At 46.7% G+C, this 18,389-nt stretch overlaps 1 protein-coding gene across 1 annotated transcript in view; it reads left to right on the top strand.

Moving 5' to 3' along the window:
- The first annotated feature begins 309 nt into the window (after positions 1-309).
- The window catches only part of LOC103188969 (AT-rich interactive domain-containing protein 3B), a 94,993-nt gene continuing 76,913 nt past the window's right edge, over positions 310-18,389 (top strand). Inside the window, exons 1-2 of the mRNA XM_007909186.2 lie at positions 310-410; positions 4,038-4,688. Coding sequence (XP_007907377.1) covers positions 396-410; positions 4,038-4,688 — 666 coding nt within the window. The 5' untranslated portion in view covers positions 310-395. The remainder of the gene's footprint in view (positions 411-4,037; positions 4,689-18,389) is intronic.

Raw genomic sequence — 18,389 nt, 5'->3', positions numbered from 1 at the left:
CCGCCGCTTGCGATATAAATACAGTGTAAAGTGCGAGGGGATCAGATCTCAGGCGGAGAGAGAGAGGGAGAGAGAGGGAGGGAGAGAGGGAGGGCTGAGTGTGTGAGTGTGTGTGGGGGGAGAGAAGAGATCAGAGGCAACGATTGCTGCCCGTCTTGGAGTCGAGGGAGAGACAGAGAGAGAGAGAGAGAGAGAGGGACACAGAGAGAGAGAGAGAGAGAGGGACACAGAGAGAGAGACCCAGAGAGAGGGACACAGAGGGAGACCCAGAGAGAGGGACACAGAGGGAGACCCAGAGAGAGGGACACGGGGGGGGGAGAGGGAGGGAGAGGGGTCTCCGATTGTTTGCAAAGATCTGGCAAAAGTTTTTAAGCAGGAAAAGTGGGAGCTGCTGCATGGAGCGGGATGAGGTATGTCAGTGAGCTTTGCTGATCTGTCTGTCTGTCTATTTATTTATCTGTCTGTCTGTCTGTGTCTGTCTGTCTGTGTCTGTGTCTATCTGTGTCTGTCTGTCTGTGTCTGTCTGTCCTGATGGCTGTATTTTTGTAACGATGTGGTTTTCACTGCCACTGTTGGGGGGTTTGTGTTGCTGTTTGTGTTTGTGTTGGGGTGGGGGTTGGTGTTGGGGTGGGGTTGGGGTGGGGGTGGGTTGGGGTGGGGGTGGGGGTGGGTGTTGGGGTGGGGTGGGGGTGGGGTGGGGGTGGGTGTGGGGTAGGGGTGGGTGTTGGGGGTGGGGGTGGGTGTGGGTGGGGTTTGTGTTGGGGTGGGGGTGGGGTGGGGGTTGATGTTGGGTTGATGTTGGGGTTGGTGTTGGGGTGTTGGGGTTGGTGTTGGGGTGGGGTTGGGGTTGGTGTGGGGGTTGGTGTTGGGGTGTTGGGGTTGGTGTTGGGGTGGGGTAGGGGTTGGGGTTGATGTGGGGGTTGATGTTGGGGTTGATGTTGGGGTTGATGTTGGGGTTGGGGTGTTTGGGGTTGGTGTTGGGGTGGGGGTTGGTGTGGGGGTTGGTGTTGGGGTGGGGGTTGGTGTTGGGGTGGGGGTTGGTGTTGGGGTGGGGGTGGTGTTGGGGTGGGGGTTGGTGTTTGGGGTGGGGGTTGGTGTTTGGGGTGGGGGTTGGTGTTTGGGGTGGGGGTTGGTGTTTGGGGTCGGGTGGGGGTGGTGTTGGGGGAGAGTCTGTCTGTGGTTTGGGAAGAGTCGCTCCTTTTAAGAAAGGTTTTTAAGAAAATATTTATCCCCATAATCTTTAATACGTGTCTGCGTTTATTTATCAATATAAATCTACGTGTATCTGCGCGTCGGAGAGCTTTCCTGCAGCGAAACTCGCGTGATGCGGGGACAGTGGAGTGTTATTAGTTGATAGCGTTGGTTCTGGGCTGGAACTTGTCTCTATTTTTGAGGCTGTGAATGCGTTTGTGTTCCTTTTATTATATATATATATATATATTATACATTTATCTATTTAAATAAACAAATGGTCTCGTTTGTAATAAAACCTTTACAAAAAAAAACTTCTTTTTCTCCCCTTCTGTCTCGCCACGATCATGTTCTTTCTCTTCCCCACAAACACCCACACACACTGAACTGGGATTAAATGTTACATTAATTGTCCCTTTCCCCCCCACAAAAAAAGTAAGGATTAGGTTAGATTTGTAAACATGTTTATTCTATTTATATTCTATTTATTTATTTATTCAATCTATTTGTTCTATTGTGGTCGGTGGTGTTTGAGGGGTGGGGAGAGGAGGTCGAATTAACACACAAGGCTGTGCAGGACAGGGTGGAGGGGAGATGGATAGCTTTATATTTCTGTCTCTATAAAGTGGTATCAATCTATAAATGAAACGAGACACATCATATGGAAACCCTCCAGCCAGAACCAAGCAGGCGACACTCTCGCCAACTCTTTTGAGATGCGGGTTGGTTTCATGTTGTATTTCAGATCCAATTGTAAGAATAGTTATGAATGAGTCAATCTGCCCTGAAAATTGACCAGATGTGGAAATCAACCCCCTCTCAATTTGATCAATTTCTCTTCCTTGTTACTGTAACCCTCTTTCCCTCTCTTCTCCCCCCACCCCCCCCCCCCCCCCCCTCTCCTCTCCAACCCAATCCCAACCCAGGTTGATGTTACAACCCGGATTACTTGTTATCATTGCAAAATCCACAAGATGAACTTGTCGCGTTTCCTTGAGCCATATTTGTTAAGCCTTTAGCAAGATCCCCCCACCCCCCCTATCCCCACCTTCCCATCCACACTCGATCCGGGTTCATAAGAACCTTTTCACAAGAATTGCGAGCTTTTATTTTGTAAAGAAAAAACAAGAGTGCTTTATTATCTTTTTTGGAGGCAGAAAAACATAAGAATCATTATTCTTATGCAATATACAATGCTCTGGAAAGAAATCTTGAGAATTTCTAGCAACTATTTTTGTGCATAAAGTGGAATTTCCCGATAGACCACATGGACCGCTGATGTGGTTACTGGATTTACACTCTGTGTGTGTGTGTGTGTGTTTGTGTGGAGGGGGGTGGGGGTGGTTAGAGATCGGAATTGAGATGTCAGGGACTTGTTTGCTAGTCTCTAATCTTTCTGATTGCTCAGCAGCAGTTATGTGGATGAAAATGTGTACTTGGATGTGGGCAGCCTTTGATGTGCCTCTTTTTGCCCCTTGGTCTTACTGCTTTGTGTCTTCATCTATATTTACCCCCCCCCCGCCCCCATGCTAGAAAACAATGCACGTCCGATAAACCTGACATAAGTCGTATCAGTTGGGATCATACATTTAATACGACTTACTCAAAGTATGAGTTATGTCAACTTGCATAAAATCTAAACTCTTGAACTGGACTTGGGCAGATGTATGACTTGGGTGATTTATATCGGTCAGGCTTATGCGAGTTTTACTGTATAATAATCTTGCGTTTGATACAGCACTTTCATGTCGGCAAGACGTCTCAAAGCGCTTCACAGGATGCGCTGTAAAGTGCAGTGTGTATGCGCATTTTGTAGACGAACGCAACAGCCAAAGAGATGTGAAGGGGATGACCAAGTTTATCCGGGGGAATTATAGACCAGGACACTGGAGACACTCCCTTCTCTCTATGAATAAATAATACAGTGAGATCTTTAACATCCACCCAAACGGGACCTCTGTTTAATAATAATTCTTGCATTTGGTGTAGCGCCTCACCACGTCCGAAGGACATCTCAAAGTGCTTCACTGGAATTACTGGAGTGAATGTGTATATGTAGGTACATAATGTCTCAGGACAGCACCTCTGACATCACAACGATTCCCCCAACACTGCACCGGAGTGTCAGGCTAGTAGACCAGGAGCTCAAAGTCCCTACGGCTTTGAGGAAAGGCTGCAAACATCTGGGGAAGTCCACTGAAGGAAGCCCATGTCACATCTTGACCTGAAGCAGCTGTTGCAGTGAAGGCCGTCTGTTTACTGCTGCTTCTGGCGATTTCCTCGCCCCACCCACATCTCCTTCCACCTCCCCTCAATTTCTTATACACTGGATTTGGAGAGAGCGAGAGAGAGAGAGCTATATAATCTGTTGCACATTGACCTGCTATTATGGCAGTACAGTATTAATGTATTAGGACATTGAGCTGATAGTCTAGGCTGACATTGCAGTGTAGTGCTGGGGGGTGAGTGGGAAGTAAGTGGGTTGCATTGCTAGAGATGCTGTCATCCTGACGGCGGATTAAACCGAGGTCATCTCAACCTGATCGGGTGGATGTGAAAGATCCCGAGGCACTTTTCGAACAGAGAAGGGAATTCTCTCCTTCCTGTGTCCTGGTTAACAATGCCCCAGATAGAATTGGCCATTCCTTTGCGACTGCCATTGCCGTGTGCAAACTGCTGCGTTTGCTCGTGAATCCACAGTCACTACACTCAGGAATTCCCTGTGGAGCACCAGGTGTTTGATGTCGTAGAATTGTCGGTGGTGTTGTTGTCGTCGTTAATGTGGCCTTGACGTCCTCTTGGCGTGAATGGCGCTATACAAGTGTAATTTGTTGTTGTTTCTGCAGCCCGGCCTGGCTTCAGGGGAAGGCTTAAACCTGGTCCTGACTGGAAGCTCCCAGTTTCACCACCAGGGAATGAAGCTGGAGGCTGTGATGGAACACCTGCAGAGGCAGCAGCAGGCGAGGCTTCAGATGGTGGGGAGGGAGAGGAAGGACCGCGAGATCCGAGACGCTCACATCTTCTACACTCAGCAGCTCGTAGCCCAGCAGGCAGGGCTGGTGCCTGCCGGAGCCAGGCCATCGCTGGGATCGCTGGTCACCGGGCTAGCAAGACCCTCGGCCTCTGCCTCTACCGTCCCGCGGGCCTCCGACAAGAGCAGCATGGACTCCGAACCTGAGGAGGACGCTTTCGAGGGAGAGGAGCCCGCCAGCGAAGCTGAGGAGGAGGAGGAGGAGGGGGATGAAGAGGAAGAGGAGACAGTGGCCAGAGGAGAGGCTGATGAGGACATGGATGGGGAGGAAAGAGACATGGACTACCTCAGGGGGAGGGCTGGTGCTGCGCTTCTCACCCCCAAACCCCCGCCACAGGCAAATCGCCCGACCAGCGACCCCCAGTCCCCATCACAGGGAAATAGCCGGGCTCTTTCGCCAACTCACACTCACTCAAAGTCACCCTCCGGCCACTATGATTGGGGTTACGAAGAACAGTTCAAACAGGTAAGATTATCTCTGCTCAGCGAGCGTTTGAGATGGCATAGCCTTCTGACTCTGAGGCGAGAGAGAGTGCTACCTCTGCGCCAGGCTGAAACACGGGCATTTATAGGGTGCCTTTCACCTGGGATGGACGTCTCAAAGGTTGCGTATTGTGTAATGTCACCATCACTGGAGATGGAGGAAGAGAGATTGAGGGTCCTGACTGCATTTTTAAGGGGGATTTCAAGATAGAGTCGGCAAAGGTAGGGGGGTGAGGGGGGGGGGGGGAGGTGTTTTGACCGAAAGTTACAGAGACCGCGGGCACAGTGACCAAAGGCAGGACTGAGCCAGTGGAGGGTTGGACAGAGGACTGGCCTGGGGAGGAGCGGGAGAGTGAAAGGCAAACGAAACGGAGGTCCTGTTTACAGAAAGCCGTGTTACATTTCACAGCTTATTCCAAAGTAAATGTTTGAAATCCTCCACGTAATTGAACAAGTATGATGTGTAACGGGGAAATCCCTAGCACAAGCTCTCACAAACCTGTTGTTCATCAGCCAAGCCCATTTAGACGTGCAGCGCCAAAGTGAAGTCTTAATTGCACAGATGATCTGTTGGGGATTAAGTGTCTGTATTACTTTGCAGGAGGAGGAGGTGGTGAGGGTGGGGGGAAAACCAGGGAAATATTTTTCTTGACAAAGTAGAAAGGTTATTAGCGTAACTATACCGCAAACCGGGGCTGGTAATAGTTGCCATCTGTTTGACTGAAAACTGAAACTGTCATGTTTGGAATCAGGCCAGTTAGTGCTTTCAAAGAACAGCTCGTGCGTTTGCCTCTGGCATGAACTCCCACCCGCCCTCGCTTGCGCATCAAAGATTTATAAAGCTCCGGTCACGGAGCTCGCTTGCAGCGAGAGCCAGCGCAGCACGCGAGAGAGAGAGAGAGAGAGAGAGAGCGTGCGCACGTGCGGTGACTGGCTAGGGGTGGACTTGCAGGTGTGTCGGAGCTGCGGTGAGTGTTATGTGACGTTTAATCAGATCTCCCCAGTGACAGAGCAGGCTGTGTGCCTTCCCAGTGCGGAATGTGCGTCGGGAGCCATTGTAATGTCAGGTTGAGTTTCGGTTCGCCTGTGTGATTTGGCTGGGTTCCCAGACAGCTCAGCCCAGTGGGGGGGGACTTTCAGTTTACTACGAAATACTGCTCCAGGTAAGATCCAGACAAGGTTTTCCCCATTGAAGGGCTGAGGGAATTAAAGTGGCTTCCTTCCTGGGAGGGGTATTTGTGGGGGAAGGGGTGCAAATGAAATGTATAACTTTAAATTCAGAAAGGTTGAAACAATATAATGATGTGCTGATGTTACTTGACTTTTTTGGGGTATTTTCAAAATTCAGAGGGAAACAACACAATACAAATTTGCATTTATATAGCATCTATCACGTTGGGAGGACGTCCCAAGGAGCTGGGGATAGGGGGAGAGGTGCGGGCGGGAGAGATGCCCAAAAGCTTGGTCAAGGAGGAAGATCTTGAGGCATCTATGGGTTTAAACCCACAATGTTCTACAAACAATCATTACTGAACGATTCATTATATATATTTGGGAGACTGCTGGACAGCACACTGGGAGCTGGAAACTGCCTTCTCTTTTCAAATAGGGCCGTGGGATCTTTAATGACCAACCGGTGTAACGTCTCATCCAAAGGACGCCACCTCCAATGATGCAGTGAGCTAATGAAGTCTCACCCAGACTGTGTGAGTTCATGGGGCTTGAAAGCACAGCTGTCCACCTCAGAGGTGAGAGTGTTACCATCTAAGCCTGGATGACACCTAAGCTTTTATCTAGTTGAGAATTAGAAACTGAAACACCTGCCTCTGACATTTAATGTCCCTTTCAACCCCCCCCACCCACCCCATTGAAATTGGCACTCACTAAAAGTATCCGCAAAGTAAATGCAGGATTTACTGGAATAAAACATAACGGTGAAATGGGCAGCAAAAACCTGCTGTGCCCCCAAAATAAAATCCTCCTTAGGGTTTCGACGTTGCCTTTCTTGGTTTTAGATTTAATTTCCGCCCACCTTTATGCCAAGACGCAAAGTCTTGTTTATTTTCAAATCGTTGTAGTGTCCATCTTCCCCCATTATGTAGTGGGTGTTTCTGTCTGTGCCACATACTGTGCTCGGCTGTGTGTGCTGCTATTTCAAAGCCTCTGCTCAGCATTGCTGCTTTCTCCATTGAGTTTTGACCCTAACTCTGTTGTCGGCACAAGAGTAAATAATTGTTGAACAAGTGATGGGACAATAGGGCTGCAGCAGGGGGGGGATTGGAGGTTGGGAGAGGTGGTGGGGGTGGACTTGTCAGCGCTGAGGCCTGGCAGAAATGGCCTCATTCACTTTCGCCTGAACTTCGACAACCTCATAAATCCATCAGAGAGTCTTGACAGGTTAGGAACTCCCACAGTGGGACTGGGAGGGAGAGCGGTCTGTCTGTCTTTAGTTATCAGCACAGATAGATGGTGTTTTAATAAAGCCATCCGATGAGTTGAGAGAATGGTTCTGGCAGGTCGCTGCTTTGTGTAAAGGATTGTCAGGGAAAGCTCGGCGGTAACGACAGGAAAAGTAGCCAGTGGTTTACTTGCAGAACAAACCCTGTCGTCAAGATGAGGTCAATACTGATAACGCCTTTAAAAAGTTCAAACAGGTAAGCAAATGTACACCGTGGAGCCCAGGGGAGATAAGGGCAAGGGCCGGCACATCTCGGTTACAAATGAGAATTTTGACTGAAATGGTCAATTATCTCGCACAGGAAATTAGAGCTAAGCCATTTACAAGTCAATCCAGAAACCATTCTTAACAGAAAAGGTTGTGAGAGTGTGGAATGCATGGCCCCAGAAGGCTGTAAATGCAGGATCAATTCAGCAGCTTAGATAGATAGATACATTAGCTGGTGAGCAAACAGAGGCATGTTATAGCTGGGGTCTTACATACATACATACACACACACACACACACACATACACAGTCATCATTGCATTTGATATAGCGTTTTTCAACAACTCGCATTTATATAGTGCCCTTCACGCCGGATGACGTCTCAGAGCATTTCACAGTAACGGATCCCGGGGCTGAGCCGGGGGAGGAAGGTGACCAAAGACACAGCAGAGACCTGAAAGTAGGGGCGAGGCGAAGGGAGTGAGGAAGGGAGTTCCAGAGCCTCGGGGCCTAGTGGCTGAAGGCACGGCCACCGAGGGTAGAGCGGAGGACTCGGGGGACAAGAAGGAGGCCAGACCCGGTGGAACGAAGGCAACGGGTACTGTTGTGAGGAGAGAGGAGGTCAGAGAGGTCGGGGGTACAGAGGAGTGGAGGGATTTGAAGACAAGGGTGAGCATCTTGAAATCTATCCTCGCTGGAACAGGCAGCCAGTGCAGTCTGGCAAGGACTGGGGTAATCGGGGAGCGGAGTTTGGTGCAGGTGAGAATGCGGGTGGCAGAGTTTTGAATAATCGGGATTTTATGGATGGTAGCGGAGGGGAGGCCGGCGAGGAGGGCGTTAGAATAGTCCAGCCAAGAGGTGACAAAGGCATGGACTAGGGTTTCAGCGGCTTTTGAAGTGAAGTATTGGCGGAGACGGGCGATGAGTCGGAAGTGGAAGAAGGCGGTGCTGGTGAGGGACTGGATTTGGGGGAGGAAGGATAATTGGGGGGCGAATCTGACGCCTGGGTTGCGTACGGGTTCAAAGAGTTTTTGGAGGAGGTTGGGTAGGTGGAGGAGGTGAGAACCATGAGATTTTAGACATTGACGAGAGCCAAAGAGTATGGCTTCTGTCTTGTTAACGTTCAGCTGAAGGTTGAATTTATCTATTTTCACGTCTTCTAGACGTCTCAAAGCACTTCACAGAATAGACTGTAAAGATGAATTGGCTGTATATTTGTGGGCGAGATAGATAGATAGATAGATAGATAGATAGATAGATAGATAGATAGATAGATAGATAGATAGATAGATAGATAGATAGATAGATAGATAGATAGATAGATAGATAGATAGATAGATAGATAGATAGATAGATAGATAGATAGATAGATAGATAGATAGATAGATAGATAGATAGATAGATAGATAGATAGATAGATAGATAGATAGATAGATAGATATCATGTCTTCCAGACACCTCAAAGCGCTTAACGCTTATTGTAAAATGAATTGACTGTATTTTGAGAGCAAAACGCGGCAGTCAATTGCGCACAGCAGTGTCCCAGGAAATCTGTGCAGAAGATCATTGCCACCTGCAAGCAGTAATGTGCAAATACACAGCTAGCTTTGTGCGCACTACATCTTTCTTGGCAAGAGCTTCCATTTTATATTTAACCCCTTCGGCTCCTAACACCTTATTACATCGAGACGTCTCTATGCGCAACAAAGGATGTAAAGTGGGCGCAAGTAGGACAAGAGAATGTGAAGAGGTCAATTGTTTCCTCTGGAGAGCAATTGTGTGTTTGAACCAATTGCATGGATTCGGTGTACTTTAGAGTTAAAATCCGTTTTTGCACAAGTTCATAATTCCCGAGTATCAGGATTGCTTTGATTGTCTGTGTGCCAGAGGGTGAGATAAGCAGGGGATAATAAATGGCTGGCGCTGAGCTGAGCTGTGATTTAGCTGAGGGTTTCCGTTGGACGTTATAGAGGAGGCGAAACTGTAGTGGGAGAGGCTCAGTGATGTCTTGGGGACTACTCAGCCCCCAGATCACTCCCGGGTCTTAGTTTGCTTTTTCCTTTTCCTTCGTGCGCTGGGTACGGAGCCAATGGGTAGGAGTAACCTTTGTGCCTTCATGTGAGCAACAGCTCAGTGTTATGACGGCTTGACCTGGCAGTACATACCCAAACCTCCGGTTGCATCATTAACTAAAATTGCTCCTCGGGTCTCAAAAGGAATTTGAGAGGTGGAATTCCACCTAGACTTTTCTAGGTACTTGAAAAGAAAACATTTGCAAGGCTATGGGGATAGAGTGGGGAAGTGGGACTGATTGGATATCTCTTCCAAAGAGCAGGCACAGACACGATGGGCCGAATGGACTCCTTCTGTGCTGTAATATTCTTTGATTCTAATCTTAGTCCCTCCGATTGCTTTGAAATGTACGGTCACGCAGAATTGTGAGGAATAATTCTTTAATCTTTATTCGGAGGAAATTCTCGTCTGAACGAAGACTGAATAATTTTTCCCAACGTTAAAGCTTCAGCACCAAATGGTCTCACGAGTTAAGCCTGGGCGGAGGTTTGGGTCTCGTCCTGGTTGTGACACAACGAACAGGAAGCAACAAGATGTGGAAGATGGCATAAAGCCGTTATGTGGAACTCGATGCAGGAAGTTGTGGTCGAAGTATCAACGAGTATCAATGTGTTTAAGAGGAAACTTGACATGTACACAGGGGAGAAATGAATAGAGGGGTATAGGAAGAGTGGAGGCTCATGTGGAATATAAACACCTGCACGGACTAATTGAGCTGAATGGTCTGTTTCCGTGCTGTATCGTTCTTTGTTTAAAAAATACCTTCATTGAATCAATGAGATATCAAAGCTGCGTTGCTCTTTTGTTGTGCAATGGTATAATACACCAGATGAGATGTTAAACCGAGTTTCCCATCTGTCTGTTCAGGTGGTTGTTAATGATCCCATGGTGCTATTCAGAAAGAGAAGGGAAGTTCTCCCAGATTCCTGAGCGCTATTCCTCCCTGAATGAAGCTCATCTTAGAAAAATAAAGGGGTAATTGATCTCCTTGTCATTCACGTAGGTGGCTGCCTGGAACTGACACAGATTAGCTGCCAAGGTTTGCCTCACCCAACAGACTGTAAATTTAAAGTAAGGGGCGTTTCAATGATGGTAATAATAATCGTTGCATTTGATAAAGTGCCTCGAGTGTAAAGTGGATTGACTGTGTATTTTGTGGGTGAAACGAAAGTGATAAGGAACAAGACAAAATTCCAGGTATTAACATCGATTTCAAAGGGTCGATTGTTTAACGTACAGTCAGACTGAGGTCGCTTTCTCTCCATTCTATTTGTATCTTTATTTGTAAAACATTCCTGACCCAATTTAAAAATCAGAGCTCTTCCTGAGTAGTCTAATCACAGCTGAGGTGGCCAAACCCAACAGTGTTGCGACGCTGTGTGAGGCAGCGTGTTGCTCTTGACAGGTGATTCCCTAATACTTTGGGGAAGTCTCATCTGCAAACAGACCTCCCACTGAATGCTTCCATTCAGAACAACCACAAACGTGAGTGCTGAGTAACCCTCGTATGTCTGAAGCCGATCTCAACAGCTTTGCTTCTGTCTCGCTTCCAATCCAGCCCTTGGCTCAATGCCATTTGGTTCGTGTCCCACCCCTTGGCTCGATGCCAGCCCCTGACCTGGCAGCGTTTCAACAGACACTTAAGTCTCTGTGACTACCTCCGTTGGCTCGCGGCTGTGGTTGGAATTTACTACAGTTGAACGTAGATCATTTTACACGTTGTGATGACGACGTAACGGAACAGCACTCGAGAATCAAAACACTACAGCCTCGCGTGAGTGAGTGGGTGGCCTCGGCAGCGGGTGCATTGTGAATGTGAAGGTTGGCAAGTTACCTGTCACGATAGCCTGGCTCCGTACCAGGACTAAAACCGAATAGAAAATTGCTCGGCTTATTTTACAGCTGCAACTGAATTTGGATGAGATCTTGGTGGACGTTGGGTTCGAAGATACGGTCAATGGTGGACTTAGTCTGGTTCAAAAGTGTGGCTATAAAAGACCAGTTTATTCTGATGTGATAAGGCCCTATGTCAACCGCAAGGATTATATTAAATTACATTGGGTTCGTTCGAAGGTACAGTAGTACAACCAGTCGCGAGTTTACGACGAGTCTGTTGAGTCTAGGAGGCCCGGCCAAGAGTCGTGTTAAGAATAGCGTTGAGCTGACCAATAGCCGGCATTGAATCAAAGAACCAAAGGTCTTGTCTCGGGAGCTGGAGATGACAGTAGTTCAGACACTGCGAGCTGCTCAGGGGAGCTGTCCTGCCTGCGTTATGGGTAACGGCAGTGTCTGGGATGTCTGTGTTGAGTGCAATCTTTAGGAAGAACTTGCTTCAGCGCGATATGACTATTTGGATCACGGGCAGCGTGCATAAGTGTCTCAGTTCCCTGCCTGCTCGGGCAGAGGATGGGTTCGATAACCTACAGCTCTATTCGAAAAGAGAAGGGAGTTTCTCCTGGTGTCTTGGCCGACAATTCCCCCAGTTAAAATGTGTCACTTAATCCATGTCTTTTTTTTGTGTGTGAAAATATATATGTGTCTATATATATGTGTGTGTATATATATATGTGTGTATATGTGTATATATATGTGTGTGTATATGTGTATATATATGTGTGTGTATATCATAGAATCATAGAATTGTACAGCACAAAAAGAGGCCATTCGGCCCATCGAATCTGTGCCGGCTCTTTGAATAGAGCAATTTAATGTCAATCCCACTCCCCAGCCCTTTCCCCATAACCCTGCAAACCCGTCCCCCTCAAATACCCGTCCACCGCATTTTTAAAAGTAGTTATCGAATCGGCCTCGACCGCCCTTTCAGGCGATGCGTTCCAGATTCGAACAACTCGCTGCGTGAAAACATTTCTTCTCACCTCCCCTCTGCTTCTTTTAGAGACTATTTTGAATCTGTGACCTCGAGTCACCGACACACCCACCAGTGGAAACAGTTTTTCCCTTTCTAACCTATGAAATCTCCTCATGATTTTGAAGACCTCTATTAGGTCCTCGTAACCTTCTCTGCTCCAATGAGAATAATCCCGGCCTCTCCAGCCTTTCCTCATCATCAAGGCCCCTCATTCCTGGTACCATTCTCGTAAATCTCCTCTGCACCCTTTCCAATGCCTTAACATCCCTCGTATAGTGTGGTGCCCAGAACTGGGCGCAGTATTCTAACTGAGGCCTAACCAGTGTTTATATGGGTTAATCATAACCTCCTGACTCTTGTACTCTATGCCCCTATTTATAAAGCCTAGCATCCCATATGCCCTTTTTACAGCCTTATCTACCTGTCCTGCCACCATCAAGGACTCATTTACCTGCACCCCCAGGTCTCTCTGCTCTTTTACCCCCCCTTAAGATTGTATTACCAGTCTATATTGCCTCCCCTCATTCTTTCTACCAAAATGCATTGCCTTGCATTTCTATATATATATTTATATATATATATATATATATATAGAAATGTGTGTGTGTTTGTATGGCATGATATAATACCGGAGCACTTTACAAGAGAGGTCCCAGGTGGTGTATGGCAGGCCAACTGAATCGCGTGCATCTGTGGCGTGTGAGAGAAAGCCTAATTCGTCAGTTTCGTGTATTTGTATCAAACTCCCTAAAACAGGAAGTACATCCTGCTTGTACGAATGTTTTGCCGTGCTGACACTTTTAGTTGTTTTCAGCGAATTGTTAACTTCTCTAAAACAGTTACATGAACTAATAACACTGCCTCGTTCTCCCACACCAGGCTCTCCATGCCCATTACTGTCCAGCCTCGCCTAGCTTCACTGATTCTCAGTAACCACTGCATTGACAGTAATCTTTTGTGTTCTTGCCCTCGCCTACTTCTGCAACCTCTTCTCTCCTTGCCCTCTTGCAAATTGTCTATCGTTCACCCCCACCCCTCTCTCTCTCTCTCTCTTAATTTCCCTACCTTCAACACCTTCTTAAAAGCATAACTAAAATAATAAATAATCCTTTCATTTTGTATAACGCCCTATTACGTTGTTGAAACTCAAAGTGCTTCACAGGATTAACTGCAAAGTGTGGTGACTGTGTATTCTGTAGAGGAACGCAGCAATCAAATTTGCTCACAGCAGTGTCCCACAAACTGCCATGACTGGGGGGCTTGTTGGGCAGGATACTGGGAGAAATCCCTTCTCCTTTCGAAAAGGACGGACCTTTTACTGCTTCCCTGAGTGCTGTTCCCTCCAGAGATAATAATAATAATCCTTGCATTTGATATTAGAGCCTTATCATGTCTTCTAGACGTCTCTAAGCACTTCGCTTAATATACTGTAAAGTGAATTGACTGGGTATTTGTGGGCGAATCGCGCAGCCAATTGTGTACAGAAGTGTCCCACAAACAGTCGTGCAATGAGTGACCAAATTATTGCTTTTTTTCAGGGATTATTATCCCCGGAAAAGCGATCCGTCAATCGACTAACAATCGGTCCTACTTACTGCTAGGTAAACAGAGGTGCATGGAGTAAGGAAACTTGCCCAAAATTTCGCCCTGCCGAGAATCGAATCCAGGTCTCTTGCTTGTGAGGCGAGTGCTCTAACCACTGAGCTACAGGACTCCAAATGGGATGAAAACCCACTTTGCGTCCTTGGTCGACAATTGGCCAGATCAAATTGGTCATTCACTCCACTGCTGCTGTTTGCATGGAACATTGCCATTTGCAAATTGGGATTATTAGTAAAATATAATGTTGCTAATGTCAGTTCTTTAAATCTCGGCCGAACCCCCCCAACCCGAGCAGAGCCCTATGTTATTGCACTGAATAATTTCCTCCCACATCTTTAAAAACCCAAACCGTCAGTTAACATTCAGATAAATGAATCCATGTTTGTTTGGTGGGAAGGCGTACACAGTTTCAAATAAATGGTTTGCAAGGATTTAATTTGGTTTCTAGGGTTTTTTTATATATGAAAAAGAAAAGTAGTGATCAAAAAAAATACCCTCAAGAGTTTGGAAATAGATTTTTTTTTATATAAAAAAAGAAACATTCCCAATTGCTGAGGATTGTTCGTTGACGGAGGTGAGAGTTGGCCGAAAAAGTGAGACCCGATGAGGCCTTGCTAGCTAACTAACATGGCCTGCCCAGGGCATAAAGCTGGCTGGAAGTGGGATTAATCACACCGATGAAGGATTTACACACAGCACTTTGACTCTGCATTAAACTGGGTGTCGTCAGGAATTACAGCAAATGGCCTGCTCCCTGCTGAGGCCAACAAGAGGCTGAGAGGAAGCGATTTGTTGGACTGAAACTTTCTAGCACACTCGTTCCCCAGGCAAACACAGATCAGCAGCTCCATTAACAAGCGGCCCGAGCTGACGCCTGATAATGCATTGTGCTGGCAGGTATTGCAACAGTGGGTCCCGCTTTTCGTTGGTCAATTCAAATCCTCAGCAAACAAGCCTGAGAGCAATTAACGCTCCTCTCAGCCCAGCCACAATAACATCTCCGGAACATTCCTGCAGGGCACGTAGCCTCAACATGACCAATTGCAATGAAACAGTCACATTCTTATTGTTTGCCTACAAGCCATTTTATACCGGCGTCTGAAAACGTGCGAGCTCTCATGCAGTTAGTCTACTGTGATGTTTACTGTGCCTCCATGGTCCGCCCTCCCAATACCCCTGCACCTCGATGCTTGCAAAAGCTTTCTTAAAAATCTTCCTCATCTGCTTCCATCCCTTTCCCGCCTCGATCCAGGCCATTCCATTGAAACTAAAGCTCTTCCAAGACTTTCCTATGAAAGACTTTTATGAAAATCTCATTCTGATTTGGATACTCTTAAGCACAGTGATTGATGGGTTTCCGCATGTGTCAGACACTGAGCTTTTGGTGCAGAACATTCAGTATCTTCAGCTCTCACTCTCTGTGTGAAGAAATACTTCCCAACCTCAGCTGTAACTGCCCTAGGCAGTTTGGCGGTCAGGGACTCCTTTTGTCGAGTAATAGAAAGTTGTGGAAGTGATTGTAGGACTTGTGGAACCGTACCCCCAGTAGAAGGGAGAGGGGGAAATTGGTAGAAAATATAGGCATAAGAAATGATCAGATGTATTTGTGATTGTCGTGCGATGGACTCGAGCTCTGCAACCGACTTGTACATACGTATCAGTCAGCTGCATTCGATGCTCTTTGCTATACATCTCCCAGAACATGTGACACTCCACCCCAGAACAAAAAGGCTTTGTTTGTTAGTGCCTTTGCAGAGTTTGTACCTAAAATTGTAGCTGTATAATAATAATCTTTGCATTTGATATAATGGAATGACCAAATTATTTTATTCATTTATTTGATCCGCCAATCGACTAACAACCGGGTTCCTACTTACTGCTGGTTAAACGGAGACGTGTGCGTCAAGTAAGGAAACTTGCCCAAGGTTTCACCCTGCCGGGAATCGAACCAGGTCTCTCGCTTGCGAGGCGAGTGCTCTAACCACCGAGCTACAGGACTCTACAAAGTGGAGTTAAGTTAGTTGCTTACAAATGCCACAGTCCAGCAGTTTTTCCTGCTGAGCACTTTGGAACATTTTCAACACCATAGGTGAGGATTATTGTAAAAGAGAAGTCATGGGGGCAAATGTGAAGGTTCAGCAACAACTTGCATTTATATAGCGCCCTTCATGTGGGATAGCGTCCTGGAGTGCTGTATAACATCAGCGAGTTGGGAAGGAATGAGGAACCTGAAAGTTTAAGGAAATAACTGGATTGTTACTGAGTCTTATTACTCTAGAAAGTTTATGTCCTGATATTTTTTCCGCCCTCACTTCCCCCCGGACCCCAACACTATTAGTCAAGGAATGTGTGAAGTGTGACTCGAGTGCCGATGGGCAGCACAATGATGTAATTTCTGATGTGTGGTCCTGCAGACAAGTGAAAAACTTCAAGCAAGTTCAGCAAAATCCCATTTTATATCTTTTTAACAGTTTCTGCTCCTCACACAAACTGCGTCGTCTTAAACCTTCAAACCCAGATCATTCATTCACTTCCCTATATACATTTTTAAAAAAATCCTCTTGAGTCATATTTAGATTGGTTTATGCTCTGCCAATTCAGCCGGTAACTAAGTGCAGACTCTGTAGTTAAATCCCACGATCTGCCTGATCAGGTGGAAGTTAAGGATGACGCTACAGAATTTGAAAAGACAAGTAAGTTTTTCCTCGTGTCCTGGCCAATAATTAATACTCCAGATAAAATTGGTTATTCACTTAATGGCTGATCGTGGGACATTGCTGTGTGCAAATTGGCTGGCGTGATTGCTGGCAAATATGCAGTCACTACTCTTCGCAGTAAAATACACTGAAGTGTTTGAGACATCGTGATAAGGCATTAGCTATACTAAATTCAAGGAATATTTAAAAAAATAAGAATTTGGTCAAGCTCCTTCCTTCCTCCGTGACCTGCAAACGCCATATCAACCTGTCCTTTTCCTCCGCTCGGCAGGCTCTGGCCTGCTCCACAGCCCAGCCCGGCCCACCATCAACAGTCTGGCCTTCAGCCACTCAGACCCCACCCTTTGGAATTCTATCCCACGTTCCCTTCGCCTCGCTCCCTCTCGTGCCTCCTTCGAGGCACATCTCGAGACCCTTGTCTTCGACCACGCCTTTGGCCACCCTCCCTGTCCTCCACCCCTCCTGATCCCAACCCCTGCTCAGGTCCGAATCCCTGACTGTCCAGGCTTGGGATGTCCTCCCGATGTGACAGGCTGTATACAGTTGGAATTTGTTGTTGTTTGTGGGACACTGCTGCGCGTAATTGACTGCCATGTTTTGCCAACAAAATACACAGTCAATTCACTTTACAGTATATCCAGTGAAGCGCTTTAAGATATCTCGACTGTGTGGTAAGGCACTATGTCAAATTCAAGGATTATTATTATCATGTTAATTAATCTGATCTTTTTGTACACAGGAGCACCATGATCTCTCACTCAGCTGAGGCCGCACAGCGTTGAGTAGACGTGTCCGAATCTTTGGTTTATCTGTGACCGAGAAAGTAGATTAATAAAACTTCCAGCTGACATCCCTCTGGGTTTTCCCCAGTGAATAGCTAAGGTGTACAGCCCGGGAACATGTCTGGTTCTGAGGTGACTCAGTATTTTTGGGCTGTATAACTGCGGTAGTATTCGTTTCAATGAAGTGGTTATTTGTTCCACACTGGCAGACAAGTGGGAGTAGTTTGCATTATCATTTTATGTCTGTCTGGAGACTATTTATTCAGCTGTTGCATTGACATGAGCTGGAATGCGCTGGAAATGAAGGTGAAACAACGTAAGAATGTCTCAGCTAGATTTTTCTAATCTCTCGCTTACCCCCTCCACGTCTCCGTAGCTCTGTGAGTTTATCTAGTGAGCAGAGGTTTGTGCTGAGCTAGCTGGCATTTCCCCAACTCCCAGCTCGGGTCCAAAACTCCTGATAGTCCAGTGCCCAGGGACATCTTTCCAACGTAAACAACAACAACAACAAAATTCTATTTATAAAGCGCCTTTCACGTCAGGAGGACGTCCCAAGGCGCTGGGAGTAAAGGGAGCCATATAAATGTAATTTGCTGTTGTTGGTCTCATCACTCAAAACCATGGCTGTGCGCAAATAATAATAATAATACTTGCATTGATATAGCGCTTTTCACATCTTCTCAACGTCTCAAAGCGCTTCACAGAATGTACTATAAAGTGATTTTTCCCTATATTTGTGGGCGAAACACGGCAGCCAATTGCTCATAGCAGTGTCCCACAAACAGTCGTGGATTGAAAATGACCAATTTTATTATTGTTTTTGGTTTTGGAGGGATTATTATTAGGAGTGTGGGGTAAGGAAACTTGCCCAATGTTTCGCCCTGCCTGGAATTGGACCCAGGTATCTCGCTTGCAAGGTGAGTGCTCTAACCACTGAGCTACAGGACTCCACAGTCTGCCATGTTTCGCCTACAAA

This window comes from Callorhinchus milii, unplaced genomic scaffold, assembly GCF_018977255.1.
Source record: "Callorhinchus milii isolate IMCB2004 unplaced genomic scaffold, IMCB_Cmil_1.0 Scaffold22, whole genome shotgun sequence".
NCBI lineage: Eukaryota > Metazoa > Chordata > Chondrichthyes > Chimaeriformes > Callorhinchidae > Callorhinchus > Callorhinchus milii.
Note: the sequence above shows the minus strand (reverse complement) of the source record. Positions and strands in the feature narration are given on the sequence as shown.